At 47.2% G+C, this 19,825-nt stretch overlaps 1 protein-coding gene across 8 annotated transcripts in view; it reads left to right on the top strand.

Moving 5' to 3' along the window:
* LOC120809321 (protein-methionine sulfoxide oxidase mical3a-like) overlaps nt 1–19,825 on the top strand; it is a 48,798-nt gene that overhangs the window by 11,544 nt on the left and 17,429 nt on the right. For 3 of the 8 annotated variants that reach the window (XM_078082028.1, XM_078082029.1, XM_078082030.1), the window contains exons 2-21: nt 399–820; nt 1,464–1,671; nt 1,796–1,912; nt 1,994–2,095; nt 2,611–2,766; nt 3,101–3,201; nt 4,316–4,573; nt 4,723–4,838; nt 5,231–5,357; nt 5,459–5,552; nt 6,202–6,349; nt 8,514–8,710; nt 8,830–8,948; nt 9,032–9,094; nt 9,232–9,405; nt 14,569–14,755; nt 15,511–15,605; nt 15,762–15,870; nt 18,269–18,464; nt 18,898–19,184. In XM_078082028.1, coding sequence (XP_077938154.1) covers nt 542–820; nt 1,464–1,671; nt 1,796–1,912; nt 1,994–2,095; nt 2,611–2,766; nt 3,101–3,201; nt 4,316–4,573; nt 4,723–4,838; nt 5,231–5,357; nt 5,459–5,552; nt 6,202–6,349; nt 8,514–8,710; nt 8,830–8,948; nt 9,032–9,094; nt 9,232–9,405; nt 14,569–14,755; nt 15,511–15,605; nt 15,762–15,870; nt 18,269–18,464; nt 18,898–19,184 — 3,133 coding nt within the window. In that variant the 5' untranslated portion in view covers nt 399–541. Of the gene's footprint in view, nt 1–398; nt 821–1,463; nt 1,672–1,795; nt 1,913–1,993; nt 2,096–2,610; nt 2,767–3,100; nt 3,202–4,315; nt 4,574–4,722; nt 4,839–5,230; nt 5,358–5,458; nt 5,553–5,668; nt 5,699–6,201; nt 6,350–8,513; nt 8,711–8,829; nt 8,949–9,031; nt 9,095–9,198; nt 9,406–10,262; nt 10,365–10,590; nt 10,675–11,550; nt 11,662–14,568; nt 14,756–15,510; nt 15,606–15,761; nt 15,871–18,268; nt 18,465–18,897; nt 19,185–19,380; nt 19,474–19,825 lie in introns of all 8 variants that reach the window. The other 5 variants (XM_078082022.1, XM_078082023.1, XM_078082024.1 and 2 more) reach the window with 5 other exon arrangements.

The raw sequence follows: 19,825 nt of genomic DNA, 5'->3' as shown, positions 1-19,825 counted from the left end.
CACACACACACACACAGATCTCAAGACGGTCCCGTCGTGACGGATGATGTACCCGGAGAGCGTTTCCTGTTTGGCCTTGTGTTCAGTGCCCTTCCTGTGTCCGGGGTCCTCGTCCTTCGACGGCTGGTTGGGTTGTTTTGAGGTCGTTGTGCTGCAGGAGGATGACAGCGAGGCCGCAAACGGTCCGGCACTCGTCCGCGATCGCTGCTGTGATTGCTTCCCCGTCCAACGTGTGAATTTTCTGGTTCGAGGACGTAAGGACACGTTCTATTAAGAAGGTGCCAAAAGTTGTAGGCCGTCTCAACCGCTTGTGTCGATCTCCATCTGACATTTAAAATCTGCTGTTCTTTTTTATTAACTAATCAAGTTTTTTTTATTTCACTCCCTCTTGCGGACAGAATGAAGATGCCTGAGGCTGGGAGTTAGAGCCCCCCCCCCCGACGAGAGAGCTTTGTCCAGTGCTGGGGCTGGACCCAGAGAACCCTGCCTGGGGGGGAGGGGGGGCGGGGAGCAGGACCCTCACAAGCCCGGAGTCTGGAATATGGGGGATGGGGGAGCTGGTGCAATGGGAGGAAACGGGGCCAACAAGGCCCACGCGCTGTTCGACAACTTCGTCCAGGGGACCACGTGCAAGGGCACGCTCAAGGCCTTCCAGGAGCTGTGCGACCACCTGGAGGTCAAGCCCTGCGAGTACAGGGTCTTCTACCACAAGCTCAAGTCCAAGCTCAACTACTGGAAGGCCAAGGCGCTCTGGGCGAAGTTAGACAAGCGGGCGAGCCAGAAGGAGTACAAGAAGGGCCGCGTCTGTGCCAACTCGAAGGTGAGCGTTGACCGTTTTCCTTCAAGGGCCGGCTTCAGTTCAGCGGGAGCTCAAATTTGATCCTCGACGTTGAGGGAATTCTGCCATTCGATGCCGATAATTACCACTTAGCACGATCAAGCGCGTGTGTGTGTGCGCGGGAGGCTTTTTGTGAAGTGACGCTCCAAAATGAGGCTGATAAACTGGTTGTGTTAATTTGACTGCTGATTTATTTATTTAAAGACTATTTACAGATAAGTTTACTTACTTCAACCAAATACTAGACTTAGAACTAGCTTAGCATGGACTGAGCTTCAAAAGGCTCATTTATAGTACCTTAATTTATGTCAGGTTATCTAATGTTGTAGGTAGGGCTAAACTACACTAACACAGCTACAAATCAATAGCTTTGTTAGCTTATTTTAGCTTCTCTCAGACTTTTGCTGTCATCACATATTCCATCCTATCGTTTGGCGGCTTGCCGCTGTGTAAGGATGTGTGGCAGAGAGCGAGAGTTCGAAGTGAGGATGCACTTCACAACTAAAAGCTGGTTATTGGGCTGTCAGGGTGCGCTGTGAGGCGTCCTGACTCGTTTTTTTTCACGTGCACGGTTCAAACCTGTCTCATTACTGCCTCTGCTGCATGCTGCTCTCTCCGTATCAAGTGTCTGATCATTGGCGCGGGACCCTGCGGCTTACGTACGGCCATCGAGCTCGGTTTCCTCGGGGCAAAAGTGGTGCTCCTGGAGAAGAGGGACGCCTTCTCTAGGAACAACGTGCTGCACCTGTGGCCCTTCACCATCCAGGACCTCAGGGGCCTCGGGGCTAAGAAATTCTACGGGAAGTTCTGCGCTGGTGCTATCGATCATATCAGTGAGTGCACCCGACACCCTCGTTTATGAGATTTCAAGATTCAATGTTTTGGGGAGAGAAGGTGCGTTTGTGTCCTTCGTAGTTCATTCAAGTGTCCTCCCCTTCTCCTTTTCTCGTGTCGCAGGTATTCGTCAGCTACAGTTGATTCTGCTCAAAGTGGCTCTCCTGGTGGGCATCGAGATCCACGTCAACGTGGAGTTCAAGGGTCTCATCGAGCCCCCAGAAGACCAAGAGCCTGAAAGTGAGTGCGCCCAAAAGCGATGGTGTGCCGGCCGCCGCCGTGCGTTTCCTCCACGTCACACGTGCCGTGTGTTTTCCTCAGGGATCGGCTGGAGGGCCGAGGTGCACCCCAGGACCCACCCGGTCAACGAGCTGGAGTTCAACGTCATCATTGGAGCCGACGGGAGGAGAAACACGCTGCCAGGCAAGTCCTCGCAATGCTGTTCGTTTTCCTTGAACAAGAGAAAAGGCCAATACGGGCTGTGTGTTGCATATAAACCAACTCATAGGACGATGATCTCATCTGTGCACCGCTGTAGCTGACCTCACTGCGTTCCTCGCGCATGAATGAACATGTGTGCACGTCTGTTTACATCTGCGTGTTTGTTTTCCGTCTTGGCCGCTGCGTCCAAAGTAGAGCAGGAATTGTTGAATAGGCCGACTTCTTTCTCCTCTGTGAGCGCTTGTGCTGCATCAGCAGGCTCCCTCTGGGAGAACCATGAACTGCAATCACACAGAACCCCCCCCCTCATCCTCCTAGAAGAACGCTGTCAGGATACAGACCATCTGGTTGTGTTTATAGTGTACAATTGCTGGGTTTGATGCATCTTAGAAGCAAGGAGCACTCAAGCGCTCTGCTTTCGTGTCCCGTGCCCACTGATTCCTCACATTCCTGACAGCTACTTCCTTTTTCTCTTGTAATTCCCGCCCCCCCCGCAGGTTTTCGGCGCAAGGAGTTCAGGGGGAAGCTTGCCATCGCCATCACCGCCAACTTCATCAACAGGAACACGTCGGCGGAGGCGAAGGTTGAGGAGATTAGCGGGGTGGCCTTCATCTTCAACCAGAAGTTCTTTCAAGACCTCAGAGAAGCAACAGGTCCGTCTCTGCTCCGATCTACTGCAGCGTTATGTTTTTAAACCTTAAATTACAGATACAAAACGTTCCTGGAATCAACATTTTGGAGAGTGGGGGTGGAAATTAACAGGATAAATGATCTTTCCTTGAAACACCGCTCTGAATTTGTCCAATTAAAATGCTTAACATTAGATCCGATGCCAAGCCTGCCAGTTTATTGCTGACGCGACAGTGTGGCCGTGGCGATGTGCTGCTGGTCGGGTAATCGCTGCTCTAATGACGACGTGACAGCCGCCGATGGGTAAAAGGAGAACAATGGTTCGGTACGTAACCGTGCTTCTGTGGTCTTTTTTAGGTATTGACCTGGAAAACATTGTGTACTACAAGGACGACACGCACTACTTTGTGATGACTGCCAAAAAACAGAGCCTGTTGGAGAAGGGAGTCATTCTGCACGTAAGTGATCAAAGCCCAGATCTCCGTTCAATGTATTCTGTCTGTGTGTCGCTGACAAAATCTGACAAAAAAGTCTGTCCCTCTCTCGCCTCAGTGTCCCACTCGCTTTCATTCTCTCAGCCTTTTATTCCCTTTTGTGTTTTTTTTTTTTTTGCCCAGTATCGGCCTAATGGTCTAACCAGGCCAGCAGTGTTCTGGAACAAACGGACAACTCAAGCACACTTACTGCGTGTTTGGGTCCTCGCTGTACGCGGTAGTTTCCTTTCCTCGGCCGCTTTCCACAGGAAAGACTTTTTTTTTTATGTCTTCATGTACAGACGTAACTGAAGGCGTGCTATGTTTCGTGTGATGGCATTTTGCATTCTAACAAGCCGCCCAAAAGGCCCGTCACTAATCACCATCATCGAGTGTGTTTTCATGTTGCGCTGATGACATTAATGAGCTTAATGGTTACGCACAAGTCTGCGCCCTGAGGCGATTTGGTGTATACAGGCATGTGCAAATGAAAGTCATAATTTACTAGTTTAAGTAACTTCTGGTAGTTAAAACAAAGTCCTAGACGGATCATTTTACAGCAAGTACATTGACTCCGTCCTGCACAAAAAGAAGTGCGCCGTGGGCGGCAGGTGGGCAACGACTCCACACGAGTTCAAGGCAGCAAAATTGCAGAACGACTCTCATTCATGTCTTCCACTACCCTGACCTTCCCCTCACCCACCACCATCACCACCACCACGGGCCTGCGTTGGACAACCGGGGAGCTCGAAGGTGGAAGAATGTCCTTGTACGCCCTCTGTGAAAACATGCCACAGTGAAGGAATGCGGCGATTTGAAGCTACATGTTGGAGAGAACTGCTCGGTTTATTCCACTGCGAGACAGAAAAGTCTATTCTGGGGCCGTTGACTCTAAAATAGACTTCACACCGGGGAACGTTTACGGTTTGAACTTTACACAATGTCACTTTTGACCCAGTCACAAAAAATGATCGATGAAAAGCATTCTTCTCATGGCCAGCTTCAGTCTGAAGACACGCGCTACTTCCTGAGCGGCGGATTTTCATCCAACACTGCCTTCATCCAGACGTGCACTCCTAACCGCTCGTCCCTGTCGTAGGACTATGCGGACACAGAGCTGCTGCTGTCCCGGGCCAACGTGGACCAGGCCGCCCTGCTGTCTTACGCCCGCGAGGCCGCTGATTTCTCCACCAACCACCAGCTGCCCGCGCTGGACTTTGCCATCAACCACTACGGGCAGCCCGACGTGGCCATGTTCGACTTCACCTGCATGTACGCCTCGGAGAACGCCGCCATGGTGCGCCAGCGCCACGGCCACGAGCTGCTGGTGGCGCTGGTGGGCGACAGCCTGCTGGAGGTGAGATGGAGCGAGAAACGGCGTCTTTGTTTTTTTTGTTTTTTTCTAAAGCTTTCCACAGTTTTGACATTCTTCCCCCTTTTTTCTGTTCTCCTAATTCCTGTGGCCATATTTGGTGGTTTGGATGTGGCGTCTGCTGTGTCCCTCAGCCCTTCTGGCCCATGGGCACCGGCATCGCCCGCGGCTTCCTGGCGGCCATAGACTCCGGCTGGATGGTGAGGAGCTGGGCTCAGGGAAAAACCTCTCTTGAGGTTCTAGCTGAGAGGTGAGAGTGTGGAAATACTGAAACACAAAGACTCACCTAACACTTGTACTCGAATATGCGCCCGCGCGCGCACACACACACAGCGACACCTTTGCAGATGCGTGTTCTGTCTCTTTAAACACGCCCTCTTATCTTTAAGTGCTTTACTAGGAAATGTGTACGTGATTTCGAGCACTGGTCCCACCTCGTCTCGTACTAATGGGATAAGCGGTTCGCATAAGGACTGAATGGAATGGGACTCCCCTATATGGCCATCTGTGCTTTTTTGATAACGATGTTAATGAGTTTTCGCGATCGATTCGCTTAGTATCTGCCTGTAGTTTTCCTCCCATCAGTAGGACTGCTCATATTGCACATGGGAATATAGCCGATGTTTTCCTCTGTGCTTTCAGGGAGAGTATATACCGCCTATTGCCCCAAACCACGCCGGAAAACGTCAGTAAGAACTTCAGCCATTTCAGCGTGGACCCAACAACGCGTTACCCCAACATTTGCCTTAACTTCCTCAAGCCCAGCCAGGTGAGCGAGAGCCAATCAAATCTCCGGTGCCGTCTTTTGAAGCCGGGAAACGCGTGTTCTGTCCACGTAATGTAGTACTGACGACTGTGTTTATCTTGCAGGTGAGGCACCTGTGCGACACAGGAGAGCCCAGGGAAATGCGCATCGAAATTGAGAATGTGATCAACTCTTCGACGCCAAAGTTGGCCAGGAATGGTTAGTCTCTGTTACCTGCTGTAGAATATGAACGGTTTCAGTAGTGCATAAGGAATGGTGCAGATTGGTGTAGGCGCCGATTGCTGATGTGTAATATTGAACTATTTCCACTCTAGACAATTGTCTGCTTGACAAGCAGTCGCGAGGTAACACAAAGTCCGAGAGCATGGTGTTGCTTTTCAAGAATTCCTGATAGTTCTAACAGTTGGAAACTGTCAAAATGAACAATGCAAACTGATGGAACTTGTGGGATTGACAGATTTGCAGCCTTGCAGATTTTTGTGTACTAACTCATAGTCAAGCTCACTGGTTTATTCAGTGGATTTATTGAATGTTTTTAAGGTTTCCTGTGCGCATCCTCTCCTAATCTCTCATTTGCCTCCATGTTTGTCCTTTTTAAAGCTTTTCACTGTTCATAATATTTACTCATTGGCTGGTTAAAACTGGTACTAACATGAATGAAGATGCCGTGGATGACGGACCTTTGTGATTCCATGCTCAGCCTTCCATGACATTGTCCAGCAGAAAACCGCGTCATGCTGCCCAGAAACTGTTTTATGTTCAACCCAGATTGTGTTTAACCTGCTGCGTCACTATCAGGCGTCACTCATCTGTGCTTTTTTGATTTTTGATTTTTCTGCCTCACCAGAATCCATAGCTCGATCCAGTAAGCTGCTGAATTGGTGCCAGAGACAAACTGAGGGGTACAGGAATGTCAATGTGACGGATCTTACGATGTCCTGGAAGAGCGGTCTGGCCCTGTGCGCCCTCATCGACCGATACCGACCGGACCTCATGTGAGTAGCAAAAAGAAACCTGTACGGAACCAGTGACGGGCCTATTTATTGGGGCCAATATCCTCAATACAATACTGTGTTTGTATACTATTTACATTATATACGAGAATCTTTATTCCTGGTTTTAGTTTTGACCGACTTGTTGCATCAACAATAAGTTACATTTTTACAAGAATTCTTTTTGATTATTTTCGGAATAAATAATAATTCTCCAAATTCATATATGAATATTTATTTTTCTTTCAAGAATTAATAAAACAATGTTTTAAGTCAAGCCCGATGTGGCACAGGAAATAATATTATGCGTCCCTTCCACACAGTGAGACATACAGCTTATTAATGAAATACTGGTGTTTGATCACTGCTCTGTATCATGCACAATGCCAAAAACCACAGAAGCGCCATGAGGGCCGAGAAAGTCAGGCCTGAGCGTCCCGATGCAGAACACCGTTCAAAAGGAGTTGCGATTCCTGCCGATAACAAATGTCTTTTGCAAAAAAAGAATTTTGAAAACTCTGCCACGCGTAACCCTTTATGGTCCGAGCTAAAGGTTTAAAACTCCTGCAGTGCCTGTAATGGCGAGCCTGCTGTGTGTGTATATGTTTATTGTCTGGTCGGGACCTTTGTATATTGAGTCAATCATCACTGTAAATGGGTTGACAGCTCTATGTACTAATGGCCTCTTGGAGCCCTCTTCATGTCCTGACCTGCTCCTCCCAAAGAAAGACACACGCACACACATAAACCCTCTCTTTAACATTACACACAGTAAAAACAACACCGTCTCCATCCGCATTGTAGTTTGCAATGCGACAACTGCAATTATAAGCTATAAGTGTCCGCGTCCCGAGTGACCTTTTAGCAGTGCAGCAGTTGTGCTCCGCTGCTCTTTATAGGCCAGTTGATGGAAGGAGGGGAGGGGGAGAGATGAGTTACGGTACCTCTGGGAAAACTGCGTTCACGTGTGCTGATGTACACAAAGGCATCGAGGGGAGAGCTCACGTTGTGCCTGATGTTCCAGTTCTAATGCTTTTAAGTGGATTGCACGTGCAGTTGAGATGTATTGATGGCTCCTTCAAATGGTATTTTCAGCTGCAGTATTGATGCATTAATTCTTCTTACTGCAACGTGTGTAAGTATCCTGCTGTACGGAGATGCTTCTCTTCTCCTGTGTACCGGGAGGCTCCGTGTCACTTTACATCCATTAGAGCCAAAACTGCTGTTAAGTTGCTGGAAAATAGAGACGAGATCTCTTTTTTTTGGCGATTCATCACAAAATGAGCAATATTAGATCATTCTCTTATTGATTTGGAGAGTAAGAGAATACTCAGCTGGGTGAAAGTCTTTACTCTGAACAATCCTATGAAGATTGTATTAAATAATTAAAAAACTGCAGTAATCAATACTTTTTGAATAACGATCACATGAGCAATGTAGGGGTCGCTCATAGTGACTGGCCAGGCATCATTTCTATCCCCAATCTGTCGTTTGCCTCGGCTCCACAGAGCTACAGAGCATCTGTCGGCTTTTGAAATCTAAAAACCACCCACGCAGACAACGTAAGCAGTCAGCTGGTGATCATAGTATTTGAATCACACTCGTCGGTGTTGCTTCCTAATCAGTAGTAAATGATAATGTTGTTCTGTATTTGTCTGTTGGCTAAAATAAATTTCCATAACAATTTGGTTACATCATAACGATGGTTTGCACAGCTTGTTTCTGTAGCAACAAAAAATCTCCCGTGCAGCTAAAGTACAGTTTACTGTTGGGGGGTCTAATTTAATATAATCTCCTGTAGATGAAGATATACAGTTTAGGACCATAGTTTAATATGATAATGAACCAATGGAAGATGTCACATGTTTTATTCTTTGTTGAAAAAAAACTGTTAAATATGAATGATTTATATATAAAATTGAAATGTTCTTAAAACATGATAAAAGAAAAGAATCCCAACATAATGTATTATTTAAACAAATCTGCTAGTTTTTCTAGTAAATGCCCGCGTAGCTTGTAAATGTGCCTTTGTGTTACATTTACAGGAGCAGCAGAGATTTAAGATTGTTGACATTGAGTGTTTGTGGGTTTACGATCTTTTTACCTACTTGTCCCCGTGTCTTGGTCCCTGCATTCACTGCTCACTCTCTCTTCCCGCTGCGCCCAGTGACTTTGGCTCCCTGGACGAGCGAGACCAGGAGAAGAACAACCAGTTGGGCTTCGACGTGGCGGAGAGGGAGTTCGGCATCTCGCCCTGCATGACGGGCAAGGAGATGTCTTCGGTGACGGAGCCGGACAAGCTCTCCATGGTCATGTACCTCAGCCAGTTCTACGAGATGTTTAAGGACACAGTGCCCCCCGGAGGTGAGACCGGGGATTACAGTGGTGTCTATATGAAGTGCCGCGGATGATTTGACATCATCATTTGCCTTACGACCAAGAGGATTTAATCAGTTGCTTATTGTCTGCTCATTTCTGCACAGATAACCACAATTTGAGCCCGGAGGAGAAGGCGGCACTGATCTCCAGCACCAAATCCCCCATCTCCTTCCTCAGCAAACTTGGTCAGAGCATTGCAATATCCAGGAAACGGAACCCAAAGGTCAGCGTTGGAGAAATGCCCCGTTGGTAATGGCAAAATTGGCCCGCGAGAGTGAAAATAACGCGTGACGTTGTCGTCAACAGGACAAAAAGGAGAAGGACGTGGACGGTTTGGGGAAGAGAAGGAAAACCAGCCAGTCCGAAGATGTGAGTGGCTCAGACAGCAAAGCGACTCAGATGTTGAGTTTGTGGTTATCGTTTGTGCAGCCAATCCAACCACAGCGGGCTCATTAATCCCACTCTGCTGACAGGCAAACAGGCTTCTCATGTCTGCGTTCTCACAGGAGGAGGCGTCCAGGAGCGGCCGTGACGACAGGCCGTCCGTCCCAGCCGTCCTGTCGGAGAGGAAAACGGACCCCGGCGCCGTGGGGAACCACAACAAGGTCAAAGTCATGGCCACCCAGCTGCTCGCCAAGTTTGAGGAGAACGCTCCTCAGGCAACGGGACTCAAACGACAGGTACGGTGGTGCAAAGCTCTCCACTGATTAGGCAGCTAGATGCTGAATGTGTCCGGACTTTGTTGCACTTCAGATGTTTCCGTCCTCATTGTGGTTTGTTTAACCCTTCAACGCATAATTGGGCCTATAAATGAGCCGAGGTCCAGAATGCTTAATGTTGGTCAGGGCTCGGTATTGTTTCTGGTCACGTAGGCGGCGTCGCACTGCTGACCGGGTCTGGAGGTGAACTGGTTCGCAGAGCTTCGGTTGGCCTGCCACCGAGGGAGGGAGAACACTAGGCCGGATTGTTGACTGGGGGGAAACTCTCATCTGTGCTGTTTGAGAAAATGTCTTGTTATTGTCAGTCTTCAAAAAAGCTGCCTCTGATTTTGAAGGGCTTTTTTTCTACATGGAAGCTTATGCTGGTGTGTTTGTTTGGACATTGAAGTAGGTGGAAATGGCAAATTGTATGATTTATGATGCGGCTAAACTCAACTTTAAGGTTCACTTTAAGGGTAATCTTTGGCGATTTAGAAAAAGCCAAATTGCTGCGCAATTAGCTAAAAATACTTAAACACAAAATGTTCTTCCCGTTCCTTGTTTTTTTTGTACATTCCCTTTTAAATATCCCTAAGTGCTATTAGAAATAGCACACAGCTCTCCGCATGGTTCTCTCATGAGTGTGACTCATTTCCTCGTTAGTTTTGAACACATGATTTTCCCTTTGTTTCCATCCTCCCATGAATCACCGTCTCTGTTTTTCTCTCCTTGTTTCCACCTCTCGTCTTGGACTCTGTCACGACGCCCTCCTTGCACGGTTATGCGGCCCTCTCGCTCGCCGTCCCCTCCCTCCCCCATCTTTGTCTTGACCACGAAAGGGGGAGTCTCTGCCCAATCTGGATCGCCTTTTTCCCCTTAGCCTGCCCCAAGCGCCTGCGAAGGAGCCGGTGCGCCTGGCACCCGTCCCGGCGTGGAGAAAGGTAAAAGGGGGAACCGCCCCCACCTCATCCCCCGTAGCGACCTGCAGCTAGGCTGACCTAACCATGTGTCCCCGCGGTGTGTGGCATTAACCTGGGGGAGCTGCTTCGTGCCGTACTAGTCACCTTGTCGGGTGTTTTTTTTTTTTTCTGTGCGGGACGCTTTGGAGTGCGTTGCCTTCAGGGTCTTCTGCTGTCTGTCCTCTGCTTCTCCTGTGTCCTGGTTCAGAGACGCACGCAGCAGCAGGAGCAGCTGAGCATTCGCTACAAAGAAATGATCAAGGGTCAGCCGCTGCCCAACAGAGGGGAGCAGGTATGGTTGGCGACGCTAAACCTAGCCTAGCTTCAAAAGCCCAGTAGTCCTCCAACAACCTTTGCATCCCATTCGGTCCGGACCCCCCCCTGTCGTCATCCTGCTTTACTGTTCTCTCCTTTCCCTGATGATGCTTGGAAAGTAGTCTTCTTTTTGTCTTGTCACTAGATTAAGTATTCCCCTCACAGAGACAGATTTAAACTCCAAACCCCCCCGTCTTTAACGAGATTTAATTCACTGCTGTTCCTAAACGTCCTCAAACTGCACAGTCAGTCTAGCTGCAAAGTTAATTAATTTAAAGTCTTTTGTAAAGACTTTAAATAATCGCAAAAATCCCAGGCACTTATTTTAGGATATAGTTATTTAAGCTACTCTTATATTCAGTACTCACTTTTTATATTTATTAACTGACAACACTTTTGATGATATTTCACAAGGCCTTTTTCTGTGGTTTTCCTGCACTCTGCTTGGCCATATTTTTTATATATATATATATATATATGACAAAGTTAACTAGAGAACCAGTGAATCACTTCCTCTTTTGACCACTGTATTTATAGGCCTTTTTTTTACTGCATACACTTGGGGTAGTCTGTGTTTGGGTGCCAGGATAACGATGCTTGCGTTGTGAAGTGTCACCCCACACTAATTCTTTTAACCAAATTGATAACAAAAATTATGCCGATGCAAATATGTTAAGCTACAACTTTACCTTTTTGTTTTGCAAAGTTTTCAGAGCACTGACATTCATTATCCCGCTGCAGATTACAACAATTGGGAGTGCGAAGCCTAATTGCTCTTAGCAGCCTCATTATTTTCATCATCATTCTCTTCCTCCTCTGCTGAATCTGCCGTTCCTGTCCTTCATCTCTCAAGGCCAGTGGTGGCGCGGACCAACTGTCCAGCTCGGGCTCTCGGAGCTGCCCAAAGAAAACCATTCTGCTCCCTTCTTCCTCCTCCACTTCTTCGCTCTGTCTCCACTCAGAGGTGACACACAGACTGCTGTGTCGGTGTGTGTGTGTGTCTGTGTGTGTTTGTCCATCTATCTCGGCCACGTGTCCATGGAAAAGCCATCTAGTGGCCCCTTTTACCCCAACTCCCATTTGTTGTTCTCTGAAAGCCTCCTCTAATTATGTCTGCCGTACCACCCGATTTGGCCTCTGCAGGATGTGGTCTGAATTAAAAACCAAACCAAAGCGCAGCGTTTCTCCGAATGAACTACCCAGAGAGGTTACAGTGTTGTTTTCTCCCCTGGACCCTTTTGAGTGGGTGGTGTGTGTGTCATTATCAAGAGGAGCTGCTTGTTTTCTTGCTGAAGGCGAAGCTGTTTGGATGTGACGGCTTGTGAATAAATGTAAGACTCTGGGGATGTCAGGTAATTTGATCTTTCTTTGCAAGGCACCGTCAAGAAATCCTGCGTAAACAAGCTGCTCTCTAACACGCCTCCTTTTAAAAACAAAAACAAAAAAACAATGTGTACATGCTCGATGCAGACCAAAGTGTTGATACGGTATGTGCGTCTGCTCATTTCTGCCTTCAAGCACTTGCATAAAAGTCCGGAGGAAGAGGAGCTTGAATACTACGAGACGCCTCTGGAATGCGGGGTAGAGTAAACGAGTGATCGCATGGCACATTCTTTAATCATTCTGGTTTATTAGCTGTAAACTATACTGCCTTATTGAGGAGAAATCTAGCTTTCCTTCACGTTAAAAGCGTGAGCCATTCAACCGAACGCAAATGGTCATCAGGTCTCAATAGAGCTTCCCCGGCAGGAGGGGAAGCCGACCGAGCCGAAAGCCATTCACATCCCTTCTTTCATTTTTGATGATTTCCTATATCCGGACTTACATCCCCACAAGTCTTAATTCCCTCTCGCCCCTCCCCCTTCCTCTGGAGCCTAAGAAAAAGCCGTCCCGTCTCTTTTTGGAGCAGTGGCACTTGTCCCGGGACCTGAGCCTTGGTCCACCACTGCCCACTCCTCCCAGCCGCTGCACCAAGGTTAGGCTTTGGTGCCGTGGACTGACCCTCTTAACACGCATCTCAAGCGACCTCATGTGGAAGTTTATCTCCAGTGCACTCAGTTAGCGCTTGGCTTTGCTTCACCCACACTGCTTGAATTAAAGGCCAACAAATGAAACTGGCTGGCAAAATCGTCCGTGGTTTTTATTGTCTTGAGAAACCTTTTGAAAAGGTGATGACATTTTCTGCTTCGTACATCTCTTCTGTGATTGAATTACGTATTCATTTGCAGGAGGCAGCAAGGCCTCTGCACTGTGGTGATGAAATGCCCTTATATGTGCTCAGTATTCAGGAGACGGCTGAGCTACTGGCCTCTCAGCTCGAGGCCAAGCCAGCCGGAGCACAGGTGAAATTCCCCTGATTGTTGGTCAACTTCACCCTTTCAAAAATAGACACCGAGATCATCAGTGTTGATAATATCTATTATTAGTCTAAACTAGTGATTGCAACAGGGAGCATGCATTATGACCTATGAAGGAATATTTATGATGGATAAGATGTGTTTGTATGGGATTCATCTTTCTGTTTATTTAGTTATTAAACTGTATGAAAGCACCGATCGTAAAAAGTGAATCCCTCTCGCGTCCTTTTTAGTTAACAGCCAAGGGCATATTCAAATAAAGGCCCCCACCTGTCCGAGTCACACACCTTGAGACAGGTAGATATCCACGTGCAGGAATGTGTTGTGGTGACGCGAGCGCGCTTCACGGAGCCGCATCATCTCACACGAACACACGTGTTGCTCAGCAAGGCTTAAGCTCACTCGAGACTCTCTTTAAACGCTGCCTGCTTGTTGTGAAACACGGAGGGACTCATTTGCTGCCTGTTGTCGCCGTGATAAGTATGTGGGTGAGTAATCCGTCCTTGTGACTCTCTGCCTCGACGTAAAAAAAATATTCACATCTGGCACGCGCCTGAACCTAATTATAATACCCACACAGTCACGACGCCAACCGAGTCTCTGGCAGTTGTCTTGGATTTGGAAGAGCAGCTTGGCAGCAAAATGAAAAAAAAAATCTCATCTAGTTTAATTCCCATGTTGACGAGCGCAGTTCCAGTGGTGTCAGGAAAAGAACTTTGCAACGCAGTGGGACTGCAAAGCGAGCTCCAATCTCATGCACAGTAACAGCCTGCGTGGGTCAGGATTACCTCATACAAACAACGTCCATGCGATCTCTGTTGTTAATGATCTTATCCTCATCCTGGTACAGATCGACTAAAGATTTAAAGTTATGACGGGTAATAACAGCACAGGTCGAATGGTCTCTTGCAACAATTTCTTTTATCAGGAATCCGGAATCCGGAAACATCTATTGCCAAAATATGTCAAACGTACAAGGAATTTGTCTTGGCGGTTGGTGCGTGACAGTAGCATATATTGATATGTATTGCCCCATTAACAATGCAAACAGTCATGTGCATGTGAATGAAAACAAGCGCATGCAGTGTGCATCAAGAGGCATTGATGTTATGAAGGCGCATTCAAGCTGTCCGTCGCTCACGTTATCTTACTTTCCTTTTTGTGACGTTTGGCCATCTGTGTTTTTCCTTCCTCGATGCCGTTGACGGCGCTGTGTAAGGATGCACACGGGCGGAGTTTGCTCGTTGGCTGAGCAGATAGCCAATCAGCTTCAATCAGAGGGAGACGCTGAGCCTTTCCCCGAGAAGTAACCGCGTATGTGACGGTTCGTGGATCACTGACGCGATGACTGGGGGACCCCCAGTCCTAACCTCTGCCGTGGTCTCTTGTCCGAGGGTTATGAATTAGCTCCTACAGTCCGGCAGTGGGCTGCCATGTGACCTCCACTAAATCCTTTGACGCGTTTACGCCTCTTCTCTCCCCAACAACTGACCCTCAGCGCTGTCCTCCCGCAGGGCTCCCTCAGGAAGGAGTTCCCCGTCAACATCGGCGGCAGCGACGTGTGCTTCTTCTGCCGAAAGCGCGTGTACGTGATGGAGAGGCTGAGCGCCGAGGGGAAGTTCTTCCACCGCAGCTGCTTCAAGTGCGAATACTGCAGCACCACCCTGCGGCTGTCCTCCTACGCCTTCGACGCCGAGGACGGTGAGGCTGCCGACCATTACTTTCGTGCATCGTGTTTCGTTTGTCATGAAGTTCCCAACGAACGACTGTAGCCGATAGCAACCAAACAAATACAAATAAGTAAAATAAAAAGCCAGTTCAATACAATTACATTCGTTTGTTTGGCTTTACAGTCTGTACACATGCGACATCGTCTTGTCCCAGCATCGTCACGTCGGCTCAGTTTGCCCCGTGGATGTTTACCGGAGGCACAGAGATAAATGAGCTGAAAGCAACACGTGCACTTTACCAAGTTGCACCGGACTTCGCTCATTTCTGCACAAACGTGGGCCGCCAGATTCATTTGAAAGATGCTACAACCACATGACTTTTCAACCCTTTCTTAACATGTAAAGCTCAGCCCAAAGGCTTGTGTTGAATCACATTACATTGACCTCAGAGTCACGTTCAGTCTCGTAGTTGGTCTGTGAGCTGCTCGAGGATAGGCGGCAGTTTTTCACATTTAGCCGTGGGACTTCTGAGCCGAGACAGAAGGGAAGATCTTTTTATTGTAAATGGCTATACATATAATTTTTATATTTTTTGGTTTATTTGTAAAAAAGAAATGCATGTGGAAAGCAAAGGATAAACCAGAGTGAAATCCCATGTATGCTTCAAGCTTACGTGGGATTTGGAATCAGAATCCTGATTCATATTTTCCAGATTATGCAATGCACATATTTATTTCTCAGTTGAATTGATTTGCATATGCGCTTTGTGTTTCCTTTACCCGACAGGGAAATTTTACTGCAAGCCCCACTACTGCTACCGTCTGTCCGGCTACGCTCAGAGAAAGAGGCCTGCTCCCTCCCCCGGTCCCATCACTGCTAAGGTACCGTTTCCCCTGCACTAGATCCCGGTGGGATTCACGGGCGCAGCCTTGAAACCAGCGTATTGTTTTTGTTTAAAAGCTAAAAAAAAAAGCTAACATGTGGGTGGCAGTAGCATCAGGGGACATTGCCGCGGTTGACCTCGTCTGTCTGTGCAGGAGAACCAGGCGGCCCAATCTGCCACGGCGACCGTGGATGCCCCCGGGAGGGCGACGACGGCGACGGCGGCGGGTGCTGCAGCGCCCTCGGCCGAGCTCCAGCCCTCAGGTACCCCGCTTTCCTCTCTCGCTGCGGTGGCTGCGCCTTACCGTCTGGTGACGGGCACGGGAGCCCGCCTGCGTACCCTCCGCCGCACGCTCTCCTGGACCTGCCATCAGGTGGCCCGCAACCCCCTAGACTCCCCCTTTCTGTGTACCTACTGCATCTACCTCTTCTGCTGTTTCTCCATCAACGTCCTGCTCAACCTCCTCTAGCATGACTCTCTTGTCCCTCCTTCCTTTTCCTTACTCCCTTTGCCAACTAATGTCAGTGGGACTGTGCAGAGTTGGCTGCGTGTAATGAATCACTGAACCTGCGGCCTGTTCATGTGAAACCTCGTGATTCCCCGTCTCAGTGATTTATTTATCTCCTTGAAGATGCACTAGTCCTTTTTTTTTTTTTTTCTCGCAGACATTTTTGTAGCTTGGGATTTTAGATTTGAATGGTGCATCTTTAATTTATTTATTCTTCTTGGCTTGGTCATTAAAACGGAGTTGGTCAGAGTTCCTTCTGGTCGGCTCGTCAGGCACAGTATTAGCCATTTGTAACTCCTACTGTGCAGGTTTTATTAACAGATGTGGCAGTAATGTACCAGCTGTTATTCAAAATAACATTTAAAACTCGCAATCAGCAATGTGTTCATCTAAGTTAATTCCATCGACACTTTCCTGCCTGTTTTAATGAAGAGCCAAGCTTTGTTCTGTTGTGATTGTAACCTCCACTTTCTTTTAGCTGTACCTCCTCCTGTGTGATGTGTTTCTTTTAGAGCCTGCGTTGTGATGTTTCTTTCTCTATAAGCTGTTTTGCGCCTACAGTGTCCTTTCTACTAAACCCACCATGCTGTGACAAAGTGCCTGTATCTGTACTTTTTGTGAGCTTTACCTTTCCCCTCCTATCAGAGCATCCTAAAACTGAGAGCTTGACTAGTGCTTGAATTAGTGCCTGTGATTGGTTCTCTTGTGATCCCCCCCCCCCTTCCCGACCTTCCCGTCTGTCGTCTTGCATCCCTCGACCGATCGCCTAATATCGTTCTCATCTTTGCTGAATCGTATATTATTGTAAAGTATGATCAACCAAAACTAGAAAGAGCTGAACAGGCTGGTAATATTAACAAAAGAAGAGCACTATAAGTTAGTTAAGTTATGTTAAGGCCTGCTGCAGTTATTTACTGGACTGTAAAATCCAAAATACTGTTACAATAACCAAACTAACACGTAAGAACTAAAGACATTTAGCAATCATTATGCTCCAGTGTTTCTCATGTTTTAGTAATTCCTAAAATAGTGTTAATAATATTTCTTATTTTAAACATTTAGGTTAGATATGCAACTATAGGAGGTATTTGTAGGGTCACGGGTCAAACCTTTTTATTGAGTTCTGGTTTTAGTAAAAAAAGTGACCTTTAACTTGGTGAAATTAGTTATTTTCACTTCGGTTTTACGTTGTCCGGCATTTTGCCTTATTTAGAGGAACTCCAACACCCCCCCCCACCCCCCCACCCCCCCAAAAAAGCAGTACAGCTGTTTGTCAACATGTCTTATGTTCTACAGCATCAAAACTCTCATTCATTATTCATTATCACACTTATCTTTTTTTAAGTGGCATTTATATGGGTTCATTTCTGAATTTGAGAGCAATTTAATGGCTGCTTGAATAAGTTAAGGGACAAAAAGTTTAGTATGTTGTAAAAAAAAAAAAAAAAATTATTTACATCCATTTCATTCATATCATCCAAATATATATGTACACACAGTAGATAAAGTTAGGTAAATAAATATACAGTTTAAAGATTTGCTTCTCAGGATGGGAAAAAGGCAAGGCACCAATCTGGTATTAAAGACTCTAGTATACAGAATCATTTTAGAATGTTAAACTTATGTGTGTTTGTTGATAATATTTGCTGTAGGAAAATAATCTAATGCAATAAATTCAGTTGTAGATCTGCAATCGGTGTGTCCTTGTCAGTTTGTTCTTAAAATACAAAGTAATGTGCATGAAGAGTCAGCAGTTGCATTTCCTGGATGTCTGATGGCTTTGATGCACTAGACTGTTACGTTTACATAATACATTGGATTTCTGTAGCACTTTAAAAAGGTACTCAAAAGCACTTTACGGGAAAAGATCAAATGCACAAGAAAAATAATCGGAAACGAGCGTCACAGGTTAAAAGCAGAGTTAAGGATGCAGAGCGTTGTGTTGTTCACGCACATCTTCAGCGTGGTCTTTCAGTCAGCCCTGCACGGCTCCCACACCGCAGAAGTTTCTCTCCTCTCTACTGTTGCATGTAATATGATTCTCAGTTGCCTTTTTTTGTTCTCTCCTTCGTCTGCCCACCTCCCTCTCCACCTTGACCCTCATGCCATGACGCCATTTCCCCTCCGCCCTTCGCCTCCGCCAACGACCCCAGCACCGGGGGTAAACGGACTGCAGGAGCCCGGCCTGGCCAAACGTCTGCGGGGAACTCCGGAGCGCATCGAGTTGGAGAACTACCGTCTGTCCCTGCAGAGGGAGGAGGAGCTGGAGGAGGTGCCCGAGGAGACGCTGGCAGAACACAACCTCAGCAGCGTGCTGGACAAGCCCACGGATGCCGACCTGGGCTCCAGGTAAAAGCATAAGAAATGCTGATGCTTTGATAGTTGGACAAAGTCACAATAGGATCTGCATTATTCACGTCTGCATTTCTTGAAATTAGTTATCCATTTAAGTGACAAACTATTTAGTTTTTCATGAATAAATCCACTAACCAACAGCAACAATATTGAACAAAATTGAGTTGTTTTTTCTAAATTAAAAACTTACACTGAAAAGTTGTTTTCAAAAAAATAAATAAACTAGCATTAAATCGTAGAAAGGATATTAAATTGAAAAACTTAAATCCATTTTTGGCTTTTGCACACGGAAATGTCATTTTTCCTCGAAGGTTCACCTGCAAATTACAAAAATCAAAAACAAAAAGTCCTCCACTGACCCTGCGGCCTGTCCGTGTTTTCCCTCCTACTTGTTCTAACGCTTTGCTCCACCTGTGTTTTCCAACAGTAGCTCGGAGTCAGACATGGAGGAGGAGGACGAGCAGGAGGACCAGGATCTGGAGGAGGGGGAGCAGCAGCCTCTCAGCCCTTCGGACCTCGGAGGTGTTCCCTGGAGGGAGGCGGTAGAGCTCCACGCTAAACTCAAAGGCAAGGAGGAGGAAGAGGAGGAGGAGGAGGAGGAGGGGGGCGAGGCCCCGGCCGATGCCGCCAGCAGAGACGGGGAAGTAGACGAGGACGACGAAGAGGACGAGGAGGAAGATGAGGACGAAGATGACGATGAGGAGTCTAGCGATGGTAAATCAGTTTGTTTGTTTACCCCTCCTTGCCTTTGACTTCAAGGCGGTTCCTGTAAAGATTGTAAATGCAGTTTGTCTCCATCCACCTCCTCTTCATCACGTGCCCCTAAGTCCACTGTGTTTGTGAGCGTGCATGAATGTGTGTATCTGTCTTTGTGTTTTTGTGCTGGGCCTCCGTGTCCCCTTGCCGACAGAGGGGGACTACTGCCCGTGGGATAAAGAGCTGCAGTCTGGCCTTTGGCTGGAGAAGCACCTCACAGACCAAGAGGATGTTGGTACATTTAAAGGTAGCAGCAAAACTGCCTGTGGATGCGTTTGCAGTGTCTGTGAGCGTGAAATATAATCCCCGCTGGTTTGGGTTTCCTTTTTTTAAAGGATTTTTACAAAGAAGTGCTTTGTGGCTTTTTCTTTTGGTTTGTTGTTTGCTGTTTCAACGAGGACTTTGCGTTTGAAAATGGGTTTCTTTACTGTGAGACACTAACCTGTAGTATCTCGGTTTTTGTTTTTTATGGCTTCAATGCACTAACCTGAGTTCCCCCCGTAGGTGCTGCAGATATGTCTTGGCATTGAGTTGCAGCATTGTTGTTTTCAACATGTCAATATCATTTCTTTCTTTTCTTTTTGCAGTCCAGTGCATGC

Source organism: Gasterosteus aculeatus, chromosome X (assembly GCF_964276395.1).
Source record: "Gasterosteus aculeatus chromosome X, fGasAcu3.hap1.1, whole genome shotgun sequence".
NCBI classification, from domain to species: Eukaryota; Metazoa; Chordata; class Actinopteri; order Perciformes; family Gasterosteidae; genus Gasterosteus; species Gasterosteus aculeatus.
This window is presented reverse-complemented; position numbering and strand designations above follow the sequence as displayed.